This window comes from Mercenaria mercenaria, chromosome 3 (assembly GCF_021730395.1).
Source record: "Mercenaria mercenaria strain notata chromosome 3, MADL_Memer_1, whole genome shotgun sequence".
Classification (NCBI taxonomy): Eukaryota; Metazoa; Mollusca; class Bivalvia; order Venerida; family Veneridae; genus Mercenaria; species Mercenaria mercenaria.
This window is the reverse complement of record NC_069363.1, coordinates 100,170,017-100,193,462: the sequence shown is the minus strand read 5'-3', so window position 1 is coordinate 100,193,462 and position 23,446 is coordinate 100,170,017. Positions and strand designations below refer to the sequence as shown.

At 35.5% G+C, this 23,446-nt stretch overlaps 1 protein-coding gene across 3 annotated transcripts in view; it reads left to right on the top strand.

Annotated features, from left to right (window-relative positions):
• Positions 1–22,639, top strand: part of LOC123523869 (cysteine-rich protein 2-binding protein-like) — a 63,467-nt gene extending 40,828 nt beyond the window's left edge. Inside the window, exons 16-21 of one of the 3 annotated variants that reach the window (XM_053539474.1) lie at positions 301–416; positions 11,734–11,820; positions 18,709–18,827; positions 20,916–20,964; positions 21,549–21,681; positions 22,440–22,639. In XM_053539474.1, the coding sequence (XP_053395449.1) occupies positions 301–416; positions 11,734–11,820; positions 18,709–18,827; positions 20,916–20,964; positions 21,549–21,681; positions 22,440–22,613 (678 nt within the window). In that variant the 3' untranslated portion in view covers positions 22,614–22,639. Of the gene's footprint in view, positions 1–300; positions 417–2,078; positions 2,166–11,733; positions 11,821–18,708; positions 18,828–20,915; positions 20,965–21,548; positions 21,682–22,439 lie in introns of all 3 variants that reach the window. The other 2 variants (XM_053539473.1, XM_053539475.1) reach the window with 2 other exon arrangements.
• Positions 22,640–23,446: the final 807 nt, after the last annotated feature.

The following is a 23,446-nucleotide window of genomic DNA, read 5'->3' as shown; positions in this document are numbered from 1 at the left end:
TTAGAACCACAGACCTTATGCCAGCTTGATGGCTTCCTCACATGAAGAATTCTATAATTTGAACCCTCATCATTGAGGGGCAAGTAATTTCAAGTCAGCTGCCTTAACCACTCAGTCATGAAGGTCCCCTTTATTTGAATTAATATAAGTGTACTCACAATATCATTGTTATCCTTATGAAATTTTGATATACAATGTATTCCTTAAATTTTGAGCTGAAACCAAGTCTGTCATTCTCGAACAAAACATTTAAATGAGTTTTCAGCTAAAGCTAGATAGTATGTGATCTTTTCTTTGTAGACAAATGTAAGCAACTTTTCAAGAGCACAGCTACATCAGCAACCTTCATTCCTTAACAGACTTGTTGGATATGAGGATGATCAACTACATACTGTGTGTAGTCCTTACACAGCCAGGTGAGTGTTTTTACATACAGTCTATAGTCCATACATATTGTTGTATGAAGTCTTAACAAATGGTGCATGTAGGTTTTACTCATCAAGGTGACTTTTCCATGAAGTCCATTCAAAATCTTGTGGATTAGCCAGGTGAGTGTTGTGACATGTGTAGCCTTTACACAGCCAGGTTGGTGTTGTGTGCAGTTCTTACCCAGCCTGGTGGCTGTTGTGTTAAGTCCTTACATAACCAGGTGAGTGTTGTGACATGTGTAGCCTTTACACAGTCAGGTTGGTGTTATGTGCTGTCCTTGCCCAGGCAGTTGAGTGTTGTGTTATGTCCTCACCCAACCAGGTGAGTGTTGTGTGCAGTCCTTGCACAGTGTGGTGAGTGGTGTATGTAGTCCTTATACAGCCAGGTTAGTATTGTGTAAACTCCTTACACAGTCAGATGGATAGTCTTGGCACAGTTAAGTGAGTGTTGTGTCCAGTCCTTACACAGCAAGATATTACACAGTTCAATGAGTGTTGTTTGTAGCCCTTACACAGCCTGTCAAGTGTTATGTTGATCTGTACACAGCCTAGTGACTGTTTTATGTATTCCTTTTACAGCCTGGTTGGTATTGTGTGTAGTTCTTACACAGTTAAGTTTCTAGTCTACAAAGCTAGTTGTTGTATATAGTCCTTATACAATCAATTAAGTCTAGTATTTAGTTTTAAGAAAGCTAGGTGAGCGTTTTGTGTAGGCATTGCCAGATGATTATCGTATGATGTCTTTACAAAGTCGGACGAGTGTTGTATGTTCGAAGAAAGTGTTGTGTTTATTCTTTACAAAGCTAGGTGAGTGTTGCTTATAGACATTACAGAATTGTTAATAACCTCTTCAGCAACTTTTCTTCCTAAATAGGTGAATGTAATTCTCTCCTGAACTTGAAAATGTTTTCTAACCAATGTGATTTCGGATAAGTTACCATAGAATACTTCAATATATCTGTGTAGAGATTCATAGGAATTGTATTGGTCATTTGAAGACCATCTTTAGTTTGTAGGTTAAAGTTTACAATTGCAAAGCTTGCATTGGGACAAAGTTACTGCAGTAAATTAGCATTTTGCTCAAAATATATTCTGATAACGTTTCCTATCATTTATAAATACATTTTTCAATAAAATACAAGTAATCTTTCATACTTTAGTTCAGTATTGATTATTTTGCTTCCTTCTGCCCTAAAGGCTCGTGTTTGTAGCATATAAAAGTCATAAACAATTATTTGTTATGATGCCATATTTTACCTCCTTATATTCTCCTATTAATGCTCTCCCCTTTATACATTACCTGTTTTCAAGAAAATATTTACATATTTAAGTTAATTTAGCTCATTAAAAAATACCAGCAGTTTGGTAGTGTTAAAATCCTTTCATTATATGTTACGTTTTTAGGTCCTTTTTAAACGCCCCACCTGCTGCAAAATTTAGCGCTCCCGGCTGTATTAATAAGGGAATATACGGTAGTAAAATTCCATTCTGACAAAAATAATCATTACTTTATTTGCAGCATAGCGTCTACATGCTACAAGCAAATTTGTTTATATCATTAATTCATGTTCTTACCTAATACAGTTTTAATGGTTCCCCTGACAGTATGTAGACCAATGTCAATTTACATGCATTATTAATGATTGACAGAATTCTGAAGCCATTTATCCGGCGAGATTACGAGTCAAGACCATTGAGGATGAGATTATTGGCGGAGATAAAAGCTTATCCTCACAGGTTAGTGACATAAAAACTACGTCGACACCAGAAATATAACTGGTGGTAAATGGAAAACATTTAAATTGATTTTGTCTGTAAATGGGTTATTTCTATCTAATGCTATTTTTCAAATGGCTATCAAATTATGAAATGACAATATATCATTTCAAAAAGGTTTCTCAGTAGTGAACAGTTACTGGTGGTGTAAATAATGTCTGTGCATGAAACAGAAATAAGTACAGATGTACTTACAGATATTTTCAGTCAAGCAAAAGTGTTAATGTGTATAGGGCTTTGAAGAAAAGTGATTCAGGGTCAATCTCTGCTGTTGGTTTTAGCACTACTAGATAAGAAAATGTGTACATACAATGAAGTTCACTACCTGAGTACTACTACAGTAGCAAATGTGTACATACAGTGAAGTCCACTACTGGAGTAGCAAATGTGTACATACAGTGAAGTTCACTACTTGAGCACTACTACAGTAACAAATGTTTACATACAGTGAAGATCACTACTAGGGTGACAAATGTGTACAGTGAAGTCCACTATTTGAGCACTGCTAGTGTAGCAAATGTGTACATACAGTGAAGTCCACTATTTGAGCACTGCTAGTGTAGCAAATGTGTATATACAGTGAAGTTCACTACTTGAGCACTGCTAGAGTAACAAATGTGTACATACAGTGAAGTTAACTGCTTGAGCACTGCTAATGTAGCAAATGTATACATACAGTGAAGGTCACTACTAGTGCAAATGTGTACATACAGTGAAATTCACTACTTGATAACTGCTAGTGTACATACAGTGAAGTTCACTACTTGAGCACTGCTAGTGTAGCAAATGTGTATATACAGTGAAGTTAACTACTTGAGCACTGCTAGAGTAACAAATGTGTACATACAGTGAAGTTCACTACTTGATAACTGCTAGTGTACATACAGTGAAGTTCACTACTTGAGCACTGCTAGTGTAGCAAATGTGTACATACAGTGAAGTTCACTACTTGAGCACTGCTAGTGTAGCAAATGTGTACATACAGTGAAGTTCACTACTTGAGCACTGCTAGAGTAGCAAATGTGTACATACAGTGAAGTTCACTACTTGAGCACTGCTAGCGTAGCAAATGTGCACATATAGTGAAGTTTGAAGGCTTGTGTTTCTTTCAAGGTGCATGCTGTTGCCAGAAATCACCTGGAATCTTCTTGCTCGAAAGTTGTCATGCTACCTGACCTGGGTAAATGGGACTAATAGTCTAATAACAAATCAAACAAACACATCTTCAAATTTCTGTTTGCTCAAATCAAGTTACATGAGTTATGTACACTACAGTTTAGGTTTCATTTTGATATTGCTTGATTCATTCCAAGATTGTATTTGCTTTGATTAAATGGTGTTTACTTAAATATAAAGCTATGATGAAAATGTTGCTGTTCTAATTGCGAAATCAGTTGGAAAGATTTGTTTATGTTAAGTTTATAAATTATCTTATTACAAGATCAATATGTTTTCTCTATGTTTAATTTACATGTTCCATGACATTGTTTTAATTGAAAGGGGCCTCTGTGGCCGAGTGGTTAAGGCCGCTGACTTCAAATCACTTGCTCCTCATGGATGTAGGTTCGATCACAGAGGGGCACCTGAGGTCTTCCTCCACAAGTTGAAAGTCGCTATATGACCTATAATTGTGTTAGTGCAATGTTAAACCCAACAAAATAAATAAAAAAAGAAAGAAAATGCTTCCTAGGGCAGTCAAACTTCTTTTTATGTTTTCTTTTTTCAAGAGATGGCCTTAAGTTAGTTAATGTCTTTGTTGTCAGCAACCCAAGGGTCTAGATCACTGTGACCTTGATTATGATATTTAGAATAGTGTCTTTAAATAGCATGAGAAAACCTAGGCCTGCTGGTCAACCTTCATAATGTTAGTGTCTGTGGTCAGTAAATAGTCATAGTATTCTTGAGATTGAAAATTTTCACACTCGGTTATCTCCTATATGTGGTTTACAAACAGCTCTTATTGACATAGTGTTCAAATATGATGGCCAAGGAAGGTTGATGGATCAGGGAATATTCTGGTAATGTTTATGCTTGGGTATTTCACAGTATAGTTCATAGAAATTGAAATATGATCATTTTTAGCTCACATGTGACAAAGTGACAAGGTGATCTTTTGTGATCGCGCAGTGTCTGTCGTCTGTCGTCCGTCCGTGCGTCTGTCCGTGCGTAAACTTTTGCTTGTGACCACTCTTAGAGGTCACATTTTTCATGGGATCTTTATGAAAGTTAGTCAGAATGTTCATCTTGATGATATCTAGGCCAAGTTCTAAACTGGGTCATGTGCGGTCCAAAACTAGGTCAGTAGGTCTAAAAATAGAAAACCTTGTGACCTCTCTAGAGGCCATACTATTGAATGGATCTTCATGAAGGTTAGTCAGAATGTTCACCTTGATGATATCTAGGACAAATTTGAAACTGGGTCACCTGCGAACAAAAACTAGGTCATGTGTGTCCATAAACTTTTGCTTGTGACCACTCTAGAGGTCACATTTTTCATGGGATCTTTATGAAAGTTAGAATGTTCAACATGATGATATCTAGGTTAAGTTCAAAACTGGGTCACGTTCGGTCAAAAACTAGGTCGTAGTCAAAATAATAAAACTTGTGACCTCTCTAGAGGCCATATTTTTCATGGGATTGTATGAAAGTGGTCTGAATGTTCATCTTGATGATATCTAGGTCAAGTTTGAAACTGGGTCAACTGGGGTCAAAAACTAGGTCTGTAGATCTAAAAATAGAAAAACATTGTGACCTCTCTAGAGGTCATATTTTTCATGAGATCTTCATGAAAATTGGTGAGAATGTTCACCTTGATGATATCTAGGTCAAGTTCGAAACTGGGTCAAGTGCTTTCAAAAACTAGTTCATTAGGTCAAATAATAGAAAAACCTTGTGACTTCTCAAGAGGCCATATTTTTCAATGGATCTTCATGAAAATTGGTCAGAATTTTTATCTTGATGATATCTAGGTCAAGTTCAAAACTGGGTCACATGAGCTCAAAAACTAGGTCACTATGTCAAATAATAGAAAAAAACGACATCATACTCAGTTCAAACCTGGGTCACATGGGGACAGGTGAGCGATTCAGGACCATCATGCTCCTTGTTTAGTATTATCAACAGAGAAAACGCATTTGAACTGTGATTATTGATATATTAGTTTTAATGTTTTAAATATTATTAATATAATTAAAATGTTTTCTGAATTTCTTACTGTCAGAAACGACCAACATGGAAACCAGAGCATTCCTCCTATAGACTATTGCTATGTCAGACCTCAACATATAGCTTCGGTAATGCTCTGTGCAGAGAATGTTTCTGGCCAGGAATTGATGGTAGGGTGTACAACTTCTTTTCTATTCAACCTGAATCAGGTGTTTTTTTATCTGTCCTTTTTTAGCTCACATGTCACAAAGTGACAAGGTGAGCTTTTGTGATCGCGCAGCATCCATCGTGCATCCATGTGTCCGTAAACTTTTGCTTGTGACCACTCTAGAGGTCACATTTTTCATGGGATCTTTATGAAAGTTAGTCAGAATGTTTATCTTGATGATATCTAGGTCAACTTCGAAACTGGGTCACGTACGGTCCAAAACTAGGTCACTAGGTCTAAAAATAGAAAAACCTTGTGACCTCTCTAGAGGCCATATTTTTCAATGGATCTTCATGAAAGTTAGAATGTTCACCTTGATGATATCTAGGTAAAGTGCGAAACTGGGTTACTTGCCCTCAAAAACTAGGTCAGTAGGTCAAATAATAAAGAAACCTTGTGACCTCTCTAGAGGCCATATTTTTCAAGGGATCTATATGAAAGTTGGTCTGAATGTTCATCTTGATGATATCTAGGTCAGTTCGAAACTGGGTCACGTTCGGTCAAAAACTAGGTCAGTAGGTCTAAAAAAAACAAAAAAAACCTTTTGACCTCTCTAGAGGCCATATTTTTCAATGGATCTTCATGAAAATTGGTTTGAATGTTCACCTTGATGATATCTAGGTAAAATTTGAAACTGGGTCACATGCGGTCCAAAACTAGGTCAGTAGGTATAAAAATAGAATAACCTTGTGACCTCTCTTAGAGGTCATATTTTTCATGAGCTCTTCATGAAAATTGGTGAGAATGTTCACCTTGATGATATCTAGGTCAAGTTCAAAACAGGGTCACGTGCCTTCAAAAACTAGGTCATTAGGTCAAATAATAGAAAAACCTTGTGCCCTCTCTAGAGGCCATATTTTTCAATGAATCTTCATGAAAATTGGTCAAAAACTAGGTCACTATGTCAAATAATAGAAAAAACGATGTCATACTCAGTTCAAAATTTGGTTATGTGGGGACAGGTGAGCGATTCAGGACCATCATGGTCCTCTTGTTACTTTTGATCCCTTGTATCTCAACAATTCCTTCTCAAACCAACATCTTCTCCGCAAAATCACCATTCACTCTGCAGCTTTGTAACAGAATCAAGTTATTAGTATTTAACCCTTACCCTGCTAAATTTCTATAACAAACTTGTTCATCTTTCAGTTTGGATAGTACCATTAACTGTTTAAAGGCGTGTTTACCAAAAAGATACTGACTGTATGGCGAACAGTTGCAGATCTTGATCAGACTGCACTGATGTGCAGGCTAATCATGATCTGCACTGTTAGCAAAGGCAAAATCAGTTGTGTCCAGCATGGTAATGGTTAGATGATTTCATGGTAATGGTCACAGTGTGACCTAACAAATGAAACATGGCTGCAGTGAAATAGAATGGTTCCCAATATGCCTTCTTAGATGGTTCGAAAGAGAAGCTCTAAAATTGTAAAAAAAGGAAAATTGTAAAAATACAATTTGCTGTATGACAAATATAAACTCGTTAATGGAATGAATGGAAAATTTGGATATAACAGAAAAAATTCTAAGGGGAGATTTTTTGTCTCTGAAGGGGCGGGGAAATATTTTTCCATATCCCAGAAAACAATCATCCTCTTAGAAAGCAGTCTTTAGAATTTCATGAGACATAATATTTTCTAGGTGATCCTATTGAAAGCTCCAAAAGGCTGTAATAATGAAAACTTTGCTTTGATAGTAAAAGGTCTGTTTTTCAGTGAGGTGTTTCTACAGTCCATGTGGTTATTATCCTTGCATTAAATGTTTGGTTTTCTAATATTGTGTTGTGGCTTACTGTTGTATCACAGTTGAATTTCAGAATGACTAACCTATCCAAAATAGTGACTATGACTAAGCAAAACTTTGGTTTAGAAAATGAGTTGGCTTGTTATAAAATCCTAAATTAGAGAAATATATCATTAAAAATGTATGGATTAATAACAATTAAAACTAAATTTGCACATGTTTACTCATGTTATGATGCATAATTAACAAATAGATTACAAAGCTATTCACACTCGGTTATCTCCTATATGTGGTTTACAAACAGCTCTTATTGACATAGTGTTCAAATATGATGGCCAAGGAAGGTTGATGGATCCTCCTATTGAAACTGATAAATCCAATCAATTAATACATACTTCCCAGTAAAACTAAGTTAAAGACATCTACGAAAGGAATCATCAGAAGATTTCTCTAAGAATGTTTTTGTCCAGCATACTAGTGGTCTATGATGTCATCGTCGTTTAGCGCTACAGTATATTTACGTTTTACAGAAGAAAATTTATAATACTAAAAACTACCCCTTGAGTCCTTTCAATGAACAGGATTTGGTCACTAATCACATCCCTTCATTTGTATTTTCAAGTAAAGCTCGCATATATGATCAGCAATATGATTTTCGATTCCTTAATTGCATATACAATTAGATTATGCTCGTTTCATAGATAATTTAACCTCTCATACATGTACCACTTCTAATTTATTAAATCGTATAACTTCATGTCGAACTGATATTTACCTTATGTGAAAAAATATATTGCGACAAAGTATATGCAGATTCTGAAAAACATTCCCAGAAAAATTAAAATCCAGCAATTACAGCGTGTGCTGTTTCGTCGTTTCATATGATTCCTTTACTCTTTATACCTATTTACCAAATAATCCAATGAATTACAAAGGAACTGCTTAAATTAAACGCCTTTTCTTGTGTATTTAATTTCAGTTAAGCATTTTTCTGCTTGTAACATTGCTAAAAATAATTTCCATGTGAACCTGTGAGACAGTTTGTCAAAGCATCTCCTTATTAAACGATGTCCGGTAAGGGAATGCAGTTTTTCGAGAGATAATAAGTAATCCACGAGAACTACTTCTGCCTAGCTTGTCGTATGATTTAGAAAACGTTAAACACAGTTATGTGTGGCTACTATATGAAAAATAATTAATGCATTCTTGATGAAGTTTTCAAATACAAACAATCAGTTGTTGCTCGAATAGTTGACATTTTTTTTATGTCAGGGAGGTGTAGTTATTAAATGAAACTAACAATTCAAAGACTACAATACTGCATCGCTTGGGATTGATATATCTCCATATCTTAAATTGATTTACACTTTCAAATTTATTTACTGGAGTTTTTCTCTATTCAGATGAGGATGTTCCCCATACAATCTTCTGCAATATATCAGCTTAGATAACTATCTGTGACTAGATACGTAGTTTGTCACAATCAGCTGTAGGTCATGTTGTTTGTCGGTTAAATGCGACGTTTAATAAATACACTTTCCTTAACATTTATATAATCTTCATATATTTGCAAGAGCGATTTTCAAGAATTCAATGAACGTTATCATTATGTCCTTTTGCAGATATACTGCTATTACCCAGTGCAAGAATATTCTACTAAATTTCACGATTGTAATTAAGACTTGTGTGGGTTATTTTTTTTTAAGTTTAATAGCAATTTAAAAACACTTCTATTGCTAAGTGTATCAAAACAGTAGTTATTTATCAATTTCAATGAAAATTTTCACAAATGATGAAATATTTTATCATATGCGGTTCTGCCCCTCTTATTTGGAGATATGTTGCATATTCGGTGTTCATTCTTTTGTCAGCTGGATGCTACACTTTCCTCTTTGATCGTGACCAACGAAAGAGGTGGACCACGCCATGACTGGTGGTTCTTAAAAGCCACTGGGACTGAGTGGCTTTGATATATTTCTACTTTCCTAATCTTTCGGATCCTTAATAATGTTCTGCTGGTATTCTGCTTTCTGTAACGGCATGGAGAACATGCGCAAATGATTTGTTAAAAGCTTTAAGAAGATCCCTTGAAAGTATAGAACGCAAATAATCAAGATAATAAAAGACTTGGTTTGACTAAGTTTGTTCCTGAGAGGTTTAGAAAGGTGAAAAAATCTGATGCCCTTTAGCTCCAGCTTAAGCTGAGTTATATTATAATGATATTTAACGAACTTCATAATATTAAAGGACCAGAGGCTATTTACATATTTAATGTAGATATTTACTCGATCATTTATGTGTTTCAATTAATAGCGTGCCCTAAGTTTCCCTTGCGTGAATAAGACACTCAGCAGTCGGGGGATTGAGTTAACGTATAATGTTCTATAACATGGGAATATGGTGGAGATATAGAATGTGGGCATTATTGCCAAACTACTGTTTAAGCACACCAGCATTGTTTTGCAACTGACCGTTCCAAGGCTTTGCGGCACTACGTTCCTTTATTTTACGTTTTAAGCTTTCTATCTATTGGCTTTACTTAGTTCATGTATTTATCATGTTCTAACCTATACATGCATTGCTGCAGAGTTTTACGGTTCAAAGATGCGTTGCAGTAACATGAATCAGAGTTTATCACAAATCGGATCTGTTGAGAAATATTTTCAGTTTCAGAAAAAGAATGATGAAAGAAAGAAAATGAAATGATTATTCCCTGCCCCTGATGCCCCTCCTCCTGCAATTAGCTAAACATAATTTCGGAAAGCCCATAATAAACGTTTAAATGCAGGTTTGATAAATAATATTGTTTATAGATACTTTTGTTATCGCGGAGCTGAAGACAAATTAAGTAAAACGCTTTCAGTGTTGATGTCAAGTTTGAATGCATATGATTAACCAGTAATTCTGAGTAATTAAGTCGACTATTATGAATCTAACTTTAAGAAAATATCTGTTAAATTTCCACCGGCATAGTCGTCTTGATCGTACTTAAATCTTGTTTAAATAAAATTGCAAACAATGCATGTAATATGCACAGGTTCTAATAATAACAGCATAGACAATTATTTGTGCCGACACTGATTTGTATTGCATTTTCGATAAAATCCTTTCCTTCTAGGTACTGATTAAAACCAGATATTAATAACGCAATTTCCCTTATTGTATGTTATATTTCTTGTAACGTTTGGAAATAATCTTATTTCAGATTCAACGCCATAAGATTAGTCGAAAATATTTTATTTCAAGAGGTAGAAGCGACATGTAAAAATGCATTGTAAATTAGGTGGGTGGGGTACAAAATAAACAATTAAAATAACTTAAATATACTTTCTACTGAGAAAGTGCAAATAAAATATATTTGATATGCCCAATTGGCTTGTTTAATAACATCATATCCGATATTATAAGCAATTTTACTAATATTTTCAATCATTATTCAGTAGTATTATTTTCGTAAACGGTCGCCATATTGATGACGTCATTTCCGGATCCAGTCGCGGTCCCCAGAAGAGATACATACATATTATTTTTGTCTTGGCCCAAGGAATAATTTGGTATATGTGGCTATATTTCTCAACTATTTTCGAGCGGGATTACGAATGGCCGTGGACTACTTCAGCAACTTTTCTTCCTAAATAGATGAATGTAATTCTCTCCTGAACTTGAAAATGTTTTCTAACCAATGTGATTTCGGATAAGTTACCATAGAATACTTCAATATATCTGTGTAGAGATTCATAGGAATTGTATTGGTCATTTGAAGACCATCTTTAGTTAGGTTAAAGTTTACAATTGCAATGCTTGCATTGGGACAGAGTTACTGCAGTAAATTAGCATTTTGCTCAAAATATATTCTGATAACGTTTCCTATCATTTATAAATACATTTTTCAATAAAATACAAGTAATCTTTCATACTTTAGTTCAGTATTTATTATTTTGCTTCCTTCTGCCCTAAAGGCTCGTGTTTGTAGCATATAAAAGTCATAAACAATTATTTGTTATGATGCCATATTTTACCTCCTTATATTCTCCTCTTAATGCTCTCCCCTTTATACATTACCTGTTTTCAAGAAAACATTTACATATTTAAGTTAATTTAGCTCATTAAAAAATACCAGCAGTTTGGTAGTGTTAAAATCCTTTCATTATATGTTACGTTTTTAGGTTCTTTTTTAAACGCCCCACCTGCTGCAAAATTTAGCGCTCCCGGCTGTATTAATAAGGGAATATACGGTAGTAAAATTCCATTCTGACAATAATAATCATTACTTTATTTGCAGCATAACGTCTACATGCTACAAGCAAATTTGTTTATATCATTAATTCATGTTCTTACCTAATACAGTTTTAATGGTTCCCCTGACAGTATATAGACCAATGTCAATTTACATGCATTATTAATGATTGACAGAATTCTGAAGCCATTTATCTGGCGAGATTATGAGTCAAGACCATTGAAGATGAGATTATTGGCAGAGATAAAAGCTTATCCTCACAGGTTAGTGACATAACAACTACGTTGACACCAGAAATATAACTGGTGGTAAATGGAAAACATTTAAATTGATTTTGTCTGTAAATGGGTTATTTCTATCTAATGCTTTTTTTCAAATGGCTATCGAATTTTGAAATGACAGTATATCATTTCAAAAAGGTTTCTCAGTAGTGAACATTTACTGGTGGTGTAAATAATGTCTGTGCATGAAACAGAAATAAGTACAGATGTACTTACAGATATTTTCAGTCAAGCAAAAGTGTTAAATGTGTATAGGGCTTTGAAGAAAAGTGGTTCAGGGTCAATCTCTGCTGTTGGTTTGAGCACTACTAGAGTAGCAAATGTGTACATACAGTGAAGTTCACTACTTGAGTACTACTAGAGTAGCAAATGTGTACATACAGTGAAGTCCACTACTGGAGTAGCAAATGTGTACATACAGTGAAGTTCACTACTTGAGCACTACTAGAGTAACAAATGTTTACATACAGTGAAGATCACTACTTGAGCACTACTAGGGTGACAAATGTGTGCAGTGAAGTCCACTATTTGAGCACTGCTAGTGTAGCAAATGTGTACATACAGTGAAGTTCACTACTTGAGCACTACTAGAGTAACAAATGTTTACATACGGTAAAGATCACTACTTGAGCAATACTAGGGTGACAAATGTGTGCAGTGAAGTCCACTATTTGAGCACTGCTAGAGTAACAAATGTGTACATACAGTGAAGTTCACTACTTGAGCACTACTAGAGTAACAAATGTTTACATACAGTGAAGATCACTACTTGAGCACTACTAGGGTGACAAATGTGTGCAGTGAAGTCCCACTATTTGAGCACTGCTAGAGTAACAAATGTGTACATACAGTGAAGTTCACTACTTGAGCACTACTAGGGTGACAAATGTGTGCAGTGAAGTCCCACTATTTGAGCACTGCTAGAGTAACAAATGTGTACATACAGTGAAGTTCACTACTTGAGCACTGCTAGAGTAGCAAATGTGTACATACAGTGAAGTTCACTACTTGAGCACTGCTAGAGTAACAAATGTGTACATACAGTGAAGTTAACTGCTTGAGCACTGCTAATGTAGCAAATGTGTACATACAGTGAAGTTCACTACTTGAGCACTGCTGATGTAGCAAATGTGTACATACAGTGAAGTTAACTGCTTGAGCACTGCTGATGTAGCAAATGTGTACATACAGTGAAGATCACTACTTGTGCAAATGTGTACATACAGTGAAATTCACTACTTGATAACTGCTAGTGTACATACAGTGAAGTTCACTACTTGAGCAATGCTAGAGTAGCAAATGTGTACATACAGTGAAGTTCACTACTTCTGTAGCAAATGTTTACATACAGTGAAGTTCACTACTTGAGCAAATGTGTACATACAGTGAAATTCACTACTTGAGCATTGCTAGTAGTGTAGCAAATGTGTACGTACAGTGAAGGTCACTACTTCACTAAGCAGAAGTGTCATGCAGAAGGCTTGTGTTTCTTTCAAGGTGCATGCTGTTGCCAGAAATCACCTGGAATCTTCTTGCTCGAAAGTTGTCATGCTACCTGACCTGGGTAAATGGGACTAATAGTCTAATAACAAATCAAACAAACACATCTTCAAATTTCTGTTTGCTCAAATCAAGTTACATGAGTTATGTACACTACAGTTTAGGTTTCATTTTGATATTGCTTGATTCATTCCAAGATTGTATTTGCTTTGATTAAATGGTGTTTACTTAAATATAAAGCTATGATGAAAATGTTGCTGTTCTAATTGCGAAATCAGTTGGAAAGATTTGTTTATGTTAAGTTTATAAATTATCTTATTACAAGATCAATATGTTTTCTCTCCCGTACGAAAAAATACGCCCATACTTTAGGCGGAAACCGCCCAGAAAAATAAGGCGGTTTCCATCTTATGTTGCTATTAAGCGTAATATCAGCCTTAGGGAGACCTTAGGGAGAATAGGGCTCGAAATATGCAAATTTTTTCCTGTTAGTAAGGCGGAAACCGCCTAAATTGGCGTAAAAATGTTTAAGCAGGAAAAAATTCCGTCTAAGGATATTCTCTGCTTAGGCGGAAAAAAATACCCAGAAAAGCTTAACCGGAAAAAAATCCGCCTTATGTAAAACATAAAAAAGTACCCTTAGTATTTATCTTGAGCATGAAGCTTTTCACATTTCACTAGATTCATTTTGCTTTGCCAAATACAATTAAAAAGACTGTGAGCTTCGATTTTACAAATATATCAGCTGTGGCTTAATGATAGAATTATTGAAGAAAATGCACAACAATACAGACATTTCTTGAAAGATTTAAAAAGAATTAAACCTCCACTAAATAAGCATGGACATGTCATGAACTACTGATTATTATACTGAAATTATCATTAATGTAGGTGTGTTGCCAGTGCCATACTTTTGTGATAAATGTCTATAATTATGGCAATTATTATGATACTAATTAAGATAATAACAATTAAATACTAATTTAGAATTGAAATCTTATTTAAATTGTTTGCTACTTTGTAAATGCTATACATTATACATGTACTTTTGAAATGTAAGTAGTTAACAGATAGTGATTTGGTTAAAACAGGAAGATGTTCATTAAATTCTCTATACTTTAATTTGCTATTTCTTAAGGATTACAGAAGTAAATTATTTAAATTCTAACTTACCACAAATATATAATGTACTCCTTAGTCTAGTCTACCTGACTAACAACATCCCATGTATAAATGCCTACAGAAAGTGCTTTCTCTCTAAACAGAAGTGACAACATCTGGATGTAGTAAACTCACTGGACCCTTACAGTGATCCTATTTCAAATTAATTGATAATTATACAATTACCACCTCCCGAAATTCCCCCTTATCTCAGTAAAGCCATTTTTTCTAAGTTCAAAATTTCCCCTTATTTTATCTGAGAATTACGCCTAGTGAGAATGCACCTTTTTTTTGAAAAGCATTAACCAGAATTTAAGAAAAATTCCGCCTTCCTGTTAGGCGTAATTTTTAGAATAATCCGTGTCCGCCTATAGTCCGCCTTTGAATATCAATTTTAGCAGGATTACGCCCTTAATACGCTTTAATTCTGAGCGGATTCCGCCATAGTTTTTCGTACGGGCAGTATGTTTAATTTACATGTTTCATGACATTGTTTTAATTGAAAGGGGCCTCTGTGGCCAAGTGGTTAAGGCTGCTGACTTCAAATCACTTGCTCCTCATGGATGTAGGTTCGATCACAGAGGGGCACCTGAGGTCTTCCTCCACCATCAAAGTTGAAAGTCGCCATATGACCTATAATTGTGTTAGTGCAATGTTAAACCCAACAAAATAAATAAAAAAAGAAAGAAAATGCTTCCTAGGGCAGTCAAACTTCTTTTTATGTTTTCTTTTTTCAAGAGATGGCCTTAAGTTAGTTAATGTCTTTGTTGTCAGCAACCCAAGGGTCTAGATCAGTGTGACCTTGATTATGATATTTAGAATAGTGTCTTTAAATAGCATGAGAAAACCTAGGCCTGCAATGGTCAACCTTCATAATGTTACTGTCTGTGGTCAGTAAATGGTCATAGTATTCTTGAGATTGAAAATTTTCACACTCGGTTATCTCCTATATGTGGTTTACAAACAGCTCTTATTGACATAGTGTTCAAATATGATGGCCAAGGAAGGTTGATGGATCAGGGAATATTCTGGTTATGTTTATGCTTGGGTATTTCACAGTATAGTTCACAGAAATAGAAATATGTTCATTTTTAGCTCACAATGTCATAAAGTGACAAGGTGAGCTTTTGTGATCGTGCAGCGTCCGTTGTCTGTTGTCCATCCGTGCGTAAACTTTTGCTTGTGACCACTCTAGAGGTCACATTTTTCATGGGATCTTTATGAAAGTTGGTCAGAATGTTCATCTTGGTGATATCTAGGCCAAGTTCGAAACTGGGTCATGTGCGGTCCAAAACTAGGTCAATAGGTCTAAAAATAGAAAACCTTGTGACCTCTCTAGAGGCCATACTTTTGAATGGATCTTCATGAAAGTTAGTCAGAATGTTCACCTTGATGATATCTAGGTAAAGTTTGAAACTGGGTCACCTGATGTCAAAAACTAGGTTATGTGTGTCAGTAAACTTTTGCTTGTGACCACTCTAGAGGTCACATTTTTCATGGGATCTTTATGAAAGTTAGTCAGAATGTTCAACTTGATGATATCTAGGTTATATTCGAAACTGGGTCACGTTCGGTCAAAAGCTAGGTCAGTAGGTCAAATAATAAAAAAACCTTGTGACCTCTCTAGAGGCCATATTTTTCATGGGATCTGTATGAAAGTTGGTCTGAATGCTCATCTTGATGATATCTAGGTCAAGTTTGAAACTGGGTCAACTGCATCAAAAACTAGGTCTGTAGATCTAAAAATAGAAAAACCTTGTGACATCTCTAGAGGCCATATTTTTCATGAGATCTTCATGAAAATTTATGAGAATGTTCACCTTGATGATATCTAGGTCAAGTTCAAAGGTGGGTCACGTGCTTTCAAAACTAGGTCATTAGGTCAAATAATAGAAAAACCTTGTGACCTCTCTAGAGGCCATATTTTTCAATGGATCTTCATGAAAGGCAGTGGCTAGGGTTACGGTACCGTAATCCTAGCCTCCGATTCTAGGATTACGGAAGTTCCGTATTTCTAGACAACCCTGTGAGAATAGGCTAGGATTACGGAAGTATTTAAGAGGAGTCAAATATATATATTAGGACATGCGTAAATGATGTTTTAAACTTAATAGCGACTTTTTATGCCTGTCGTATTATTTCGTGTTATCGATCCGCCATTTTGGGTTAGTAAAAGAAGAAAGAGAAAAGAAAAAAAATAGAGAAGAACAATTAAAAATGAAAGAAAAAAAAATGCAAAATCACGACTATGAAATAATAACGTACTCGAAAACAAAAACAAAATTACAACAATATTTAAAAAAAAAAAAAACAAAAAAAAAAAACGATTATTTATTATGGAAATTGAAAAGAAAAAGAAATGGGCCATGAACTGAGCACCTCCTCGTGATGTAACCCGGATATAGTTGGACAATTATGTAAACATTGAAACATTACTATTTTCATTAAGAAGATTTTAACTTTTATCATTCATAATCATTCATCAACAGTGCATAAATAATTGTCCATCTATATTTTACTAACCCAAAATGGCGGATCGATAACACGAAATAATATGGCAGACATGAAAAATCGCTATTTTAAGTGAAACAAGTAAGTTAACAACATCATTTATGCATGTCCTAACATATATATTTGATTCCTCTTAAATACTTCCGTAATCCTAGCCTATTCTCGTAGGGTTGTCTAGAAATACGGAACTTCCGTAATTCTAGAATCGGAGGCTAGGATTACGGTACCGTAACCCTAGCCACTGCCTTCATGAAAATTGGTCAGAGTTTTTATATTGATGATATCTAGGTCAAGTTCAAAACTGGGTCACATGAGCTCAGAAACTAGGTCGCTATGTCAAGTAATACAGGGGAAAATATTAGCAGTCGCCCAGTGCGACCAAAAAATCGGCTGGGCGCCTAAAAATCTCAAGTTAGGGGCCCAGGAGGCGACCAGGGTGAAAAAAATAAAATTTTCCATAATTCGGTGTTTTTTTGCCTCTTTTCGTTTTTTCACAGTTCTCTTGAGAACTGAAAGGAATATAATGAGTTGCTCTGTCTGGATATATTGTTTATGTCTACTGGGAAATGGATTGCAATAGTATGAATCATTCGAAAACATAGTCGACTCCATTTAAAAATGGAGGTCTGTCAAGAGAAAGTCCGTTTTACCGGTCTATACCGGACACGTTTAAACTGCGACGCCATGTGACCCCATGTGCAGCGCAGTGCTTCCTCCCAATGTGGCGCAATATTTGAAAGCGTGGTTCGCAAAAGTGGCCATCGGTTTTCACTGTTGCATGTGCTTCATTATTATCGGAACCACAAACTTAATTTACACATCTCGTGTAGAGATGCCAATGAACTGCTAGCTTTTTGGAACGAACTTACCACGCCGATGCGAGTTATCTCCCTTGTAATGGCGGCGCCCTATGTGTGATGTACGCGAAGCCAGTAATCTGAGGAAAAAATGTGCCATTTTCTTGATGGGGTTACTAAGCCCGCTGAAAAGCAAGTACAAACGGCGGCTTAAAAGCGAAAATATTATCAAGATTATGAAAAAAACAAAAGGTCCAGGAACATTAACAAAAAATGGGAAGAAAACAGGCTCTGGTTGCAAAATACTGATAATGGTCTCATTTGCAGTTTTTGCTGTTGGGGGACCTGAGAAACATTTAAAGTTGAAAAGTTTAACACTGTCACATGTTGAATGTATTTTGAATATGTTTATTTTAACCTGTTGAGTTTTGAAAGGTTTTGATTTAATTTCCATTAAATACAATTGTACAGTTACATAAAACAAGCATTAGCTTGTATCAATTAATCCCCTGTAAATGTTGATAATCAACTGAACATACATGTACCCAGTTTGTATGAGAGCAACCTGAAATGCAATATTTCACTACAGATACCTGACTGTATTAACTGGGCCCCTAACTTTTGGTCTGGGCCCCTAGTTTTTAAAAGTTAGGGGCCCAGGTGGCCCCTGGCTGAAAAAAGTTAATATTTTCCCCAGTAATAGGAAAAAACGACGTCATACTCAGTTCAAAACTGGGTCACATGGGGACAGGTGAGCGATTCAGGACCATCATGCTCCTCTTGTTTAGTATTATCAACAGAGAAAACGCATTTGAACTGTGATTATTGATATATTAGTTTTAATGTTTTAAATACTTATTAATATAATTAAAATGTTTTCTTGAATTTTCTTACATGTCAGAAACGACCCAACATGGAAACCAGAGCCATTACCTCCTATAGACTATTGCTATGTCAGACCTCAACATATAGCTTCGGTAAATGCTCTGTGCAGAGAATGTTTCTGGCCAGGAATTGATGGTAGGTGTACAACTTCTTTTCTATTCAACCTGAATCAGGTGTTTTTTTATCTGTCCTTTTTTAGCTCACATGTCACAAAGTGACAAGGTGAGCTTTTGTGATCGCGCAGCGTCGGTTGTTTGTCCGTGTGTCCGTAAACTTTTGCTTGTGACCACTCTAGAGGCAATATTTTTCATGGGATCTGTATGAAAGTTGGTCTGAATGTTCATCTTGATGATATCTAGGTCAAGTTTGAAACTGGATCAACTGCGGTCAAAAACTAGGTCAGTAGGTCTAAAAAAAATCCTTTTGACCTCTCTAAAGGCCATATTTTTCAATGGATCTTCATGAAAATTAGTTTGAATGTTCGCCTTGATGTATCTAGGTAAAGTTTGAAACTGTGTCACATGTGTGCAAAAACTAGGTCAGTAGGTATAAAAATAGAAAAACCTTGTGACCTCTCTTAGAGGCCATATTTTTCATGAGATCTTCATGAAAGTTGGTGAGAATGTTCACCTTGATGATATCTAGGTCAGATTCAGAACTGGGTCACGTGCCTTCAAAAACTAGGTCATTAGGTCAAATAATAGAAAAACCTTGTGACCTCTCTAGAGGCCATATTTTTCAATGGATCTTCATGAAAATTGGTCAAAAACTAGGTCACTATGTCAAATAATAGAAAAAACGACGTCATACTCAGTTCAAAATTTGGTTATGTGGGGACAGGTGAGCGATTCAGGACCATCATGGTCCTCTTGTTACTTTTGATCCCTTGTATCTCAACAATTCCTTCTCAAACCAACATCTTCTCCGCAAAATCACCATTCACTCTGCAGCTTTGTAACAGAATCAAGTTATTAGTATTTAACCCTTACCCTGCTAAATTTCTATAACAAACTTGTTCATCTTTCAGTTTGGATAGTACCATTAACTGTTTAAAAGGCGTGTTTACCAAAAAGATACTGACTGTATGGCGAACAGTTGCAGATCTTGATCAGACTGCACTGATGTGCAGGCTAATCATGATCTGCACTGTTAGCAAAGGCAAAATCAGTTGTGTCCAGCATGATAATGGTTAGATGATTTCATGGTAATGGTCACAGTGTGACCTAGCAAATAAACATGGCTGCAGTGAAAAAGAATGGTTTCCAATATGACTTCTTAGATGGTTCGAAAGAGAAGCTCTAAAATTGTAAAAAAAGGAAAATTGTAAAAATACAATTTGCTGTATCACAAATATAAACTCTTTAATGGAATGAATGGAAAATTTGGATATAACAGAAAAAATTCTAAGGGGAGATTTTTTTTGTCTCAGAAGGGGTGGGGAAGTATTTTTTCTGTATCCCAGAGACAATCATCTCAGAAAGCAGTCTTTAGAATTTCATGAGACATATTTCTAGGTGATTCTATTGAAAGCTCCAAAAGGCTGTTATAATGAAAATTTTGCTTTGATAGTTAAAGGTCTGTTTTTCAGTGAGGTGTTTCTACAGTGCATGTGGTTATTATCCTTGCATTAAATGTTTGGTTTTCTAATATTGTGTTGTGTTGTGGCTTACTGTTGTATCACAGTTAAATTTCAGAATGACTAACCTATCCAAAATAGTGACTATGACTAAGCAAAACTTTGGTTTAGAAAAAATGAGTTGGCTTGTTATAAAATCCTAAATTAGAGAAATATATCATTAAAAATGTATGGATTAATGACAATTAACACTAAATTTGCACATGTTTACTCATGCATAATTAACATATAGATTACATAGCTATTACTAAGAGAAATCCCACAGGTAGCATCAAAGAATGGTAGAAACTAGTCATTACAGCCCTCTTGTTGTTTCATAAACTTTCTTCTAGTGTCAGCAGATAAAAAAAGCAATATTCTTCTATTCTCCAATTCTCATACGTATTCTGACAGGAACTGAAGAAACAACATTCTTAATTAACTGTATAGACCCACAACAGTAATGGTAAGTCAGAGTATAAATCAGAGTCAAACGCCTAAGGCTTTGGAAATATCAATAAATTGTGCTATTAATTAAATATTATGTCTGACCTGGTTTGCATAATTGATTTAGAAATGGCTCAGTTGCAGAAAATTTCTATTTTCAGTGTCGGAATGTCTGCAGTATCCAGATTTCAGCTGTGTTGCTCTGTACAGGTAGGGACTTTGTTGTTTATGGTGCTTGTTCTTGTTACAGAGAAACTGGACATTGTATGTAGCCAAACTTGTTCTAGCAATCAGTCATGTTTTCAGGTCCACAAATTATCCCTCGCCAAAGGTGGAAAAGATGAGTTTTGACATTGACTGTCTGTCAGTCCAAAGCCATATCTGTGGCATTAAGTATTTAAACAAATTGAGTTTTATAGGCAACCACCAGCTGGTAAAATCAATTAACTTGCTCCCAAGAGTGACTGCTTAAAACAGGTTGAACTGTACTTGGCTTTATATAGCAAGTTAGTTACTTGATTATTTAGCTTTCAAGCAGTCTTAGGTTGGTACCTACATTGGTACATACAATGCTGCCCTCTGGTAACTTTATAAAGCTGCCTTCTATTCATGATGCATAATGAAGCATATCCTGTTGAACTTGTGGTAATATGCATCCCTCTGATCAGTGTCTTTATGCTCATGAACTATATACTTTACTGCAAACATAGTTGTGTCTGCCAAATCAAGATACTTTGCATTTTGATGGAGTTTTTTTCAAATGAGAATTCTTTATTTTGTTTGTTTTTTTGTAGGAAAATTGTGATAGGGTTTGCATTTATGGTACCTGACGTAAAACAGAATGAGGCTTACATCTCCTTTATATTTACACATCCAGAATGGAGACGTGCTCACATGGCAACATTCATGTTATATCATCTTATTCAGGTAACATATGTGTTAAAAATATCATGAAATATTTCAATTAATGATCTAGAGGTTAAAGTTGCTGTTTTTGAATCATTTGCCACTCAATGCTGTGGGTTTTGAAACCTCACTTTGGTTGTAGAATTCTTTCATTTGAGGATGCCATCCAACTTGCTTCCTGAACGTCACTGGTTCTACCCAGGTGTCTACCCATATCTGAAGTAATGCCCTTTAGCATCTGGGTTCTTCCTGCACCATTTGGAAAGTCACCCGTCAAAAGCTTTTTTTATGACCTTTTACCTTACCGAGTCTAGAAACAAAAGATGCTGTCTGGTGACTACAGGCTGTCATCCTATACAGTTTGACAGTTGCTAACCTAAGCATCCCAGTGACCTCGAGTCAAATAGTGGTTTCTTATCTATGGTTGCAAAATGATGGGAGCTATGACCTGCAAACTTAATAATACTTGTCTATGGTGAGTGAATGACCACCCCTGTTTTGCGTGCTACTTGGTCACAGGTGAATGGCTCAAACGTCTTGAAATTCAATAGTTGGAGATCCTTTAGCTTCTTATCATCAATATTTACAGAGTTATTAGGTCCCTATTATTTTGGGTGGTCACAAGGTCAAAATTTTATGTCAAAGTGACTGAAACTGACACACACACCTCCAACAGGCCATCATGACAGGCTAATGTGTTGTACAAACAGCTGTTGTTCACTGTTTTATTTCAATAATTTACAAAAAATATGTTATAATAATCTGTACATTTCTTGCAGACATGTATGGGGAAAGATGTCACTCTCCATTGTTCCGCTACCAACAATGCCATGTTACTGTATCAGAAATTCGGATTTAAACCAGAAGAATATATTCTAGACTTTTATGACAAATATTTTCCTGCTGACACCACACAGTGCAAACATGCTTTCTTGTTAAGACTAAGAAGATAAAAATAAAATATGATATGATGAGCATACACGAGTGTTGTTATTTTTTCTGCTGAAGTTTATGAGCAAAGTTGTAATTCATGTAAAACAAAATGCATCGAAATATCATTATTAGGTCGCCTGAACAGTACTTCAGGATAAGTTATTTAGATCCCTTCATCCAATGGCCATCTTAATCCAACCTTCTGTCAATAATGCTACTTCTAACACATTGTAGACCTGACATCTTGAACAATCTGCATGAAATGTAAACAGAAGTATAATGACACAAATTTGAAAATAAGCAACGATGCTCCAGTTACACCAGAGTTATGTCCCGTGTATTTTTAGAAGCCACATTTCGTGAGCAGTTATTTTGAAACTTTATGCAGAATGTATTTCGTCACAAAATCTGGGACAAGTCTGTTGTACATGAATTTTGACCCTTGAATAAGTTTAGAGAATATTTATTGTACTACATTGCATGCACTTAAAATGAGATGTGGAACCAAAATTTGTAGTCGTGTTTGGCGCCATATAACCAATACTGTGTTGGTGCGCCGTAAAACCCAAATAAATAAATAAAAGGCCACACTTTTTGAGCGAACTTTAAATATATATATGCCTCACAAAATGCCTCTTGAGTTAACTATTGTGCGAGATCACTTCAGTAACTAATGAATTAGTCAAAATTGCTGTATTTCCAATTATAAACACACAAGCCGCATTTCTTGAGGAATGGAAACAAACTACACAGAATCGGTATCGCCAGTTGATTTAATATAACACAAAGAGTTATGGTACTTGATTTTGTCAAAATTGCTAGATTTTGTAGTGACCCGAATCGCCATAAAGTC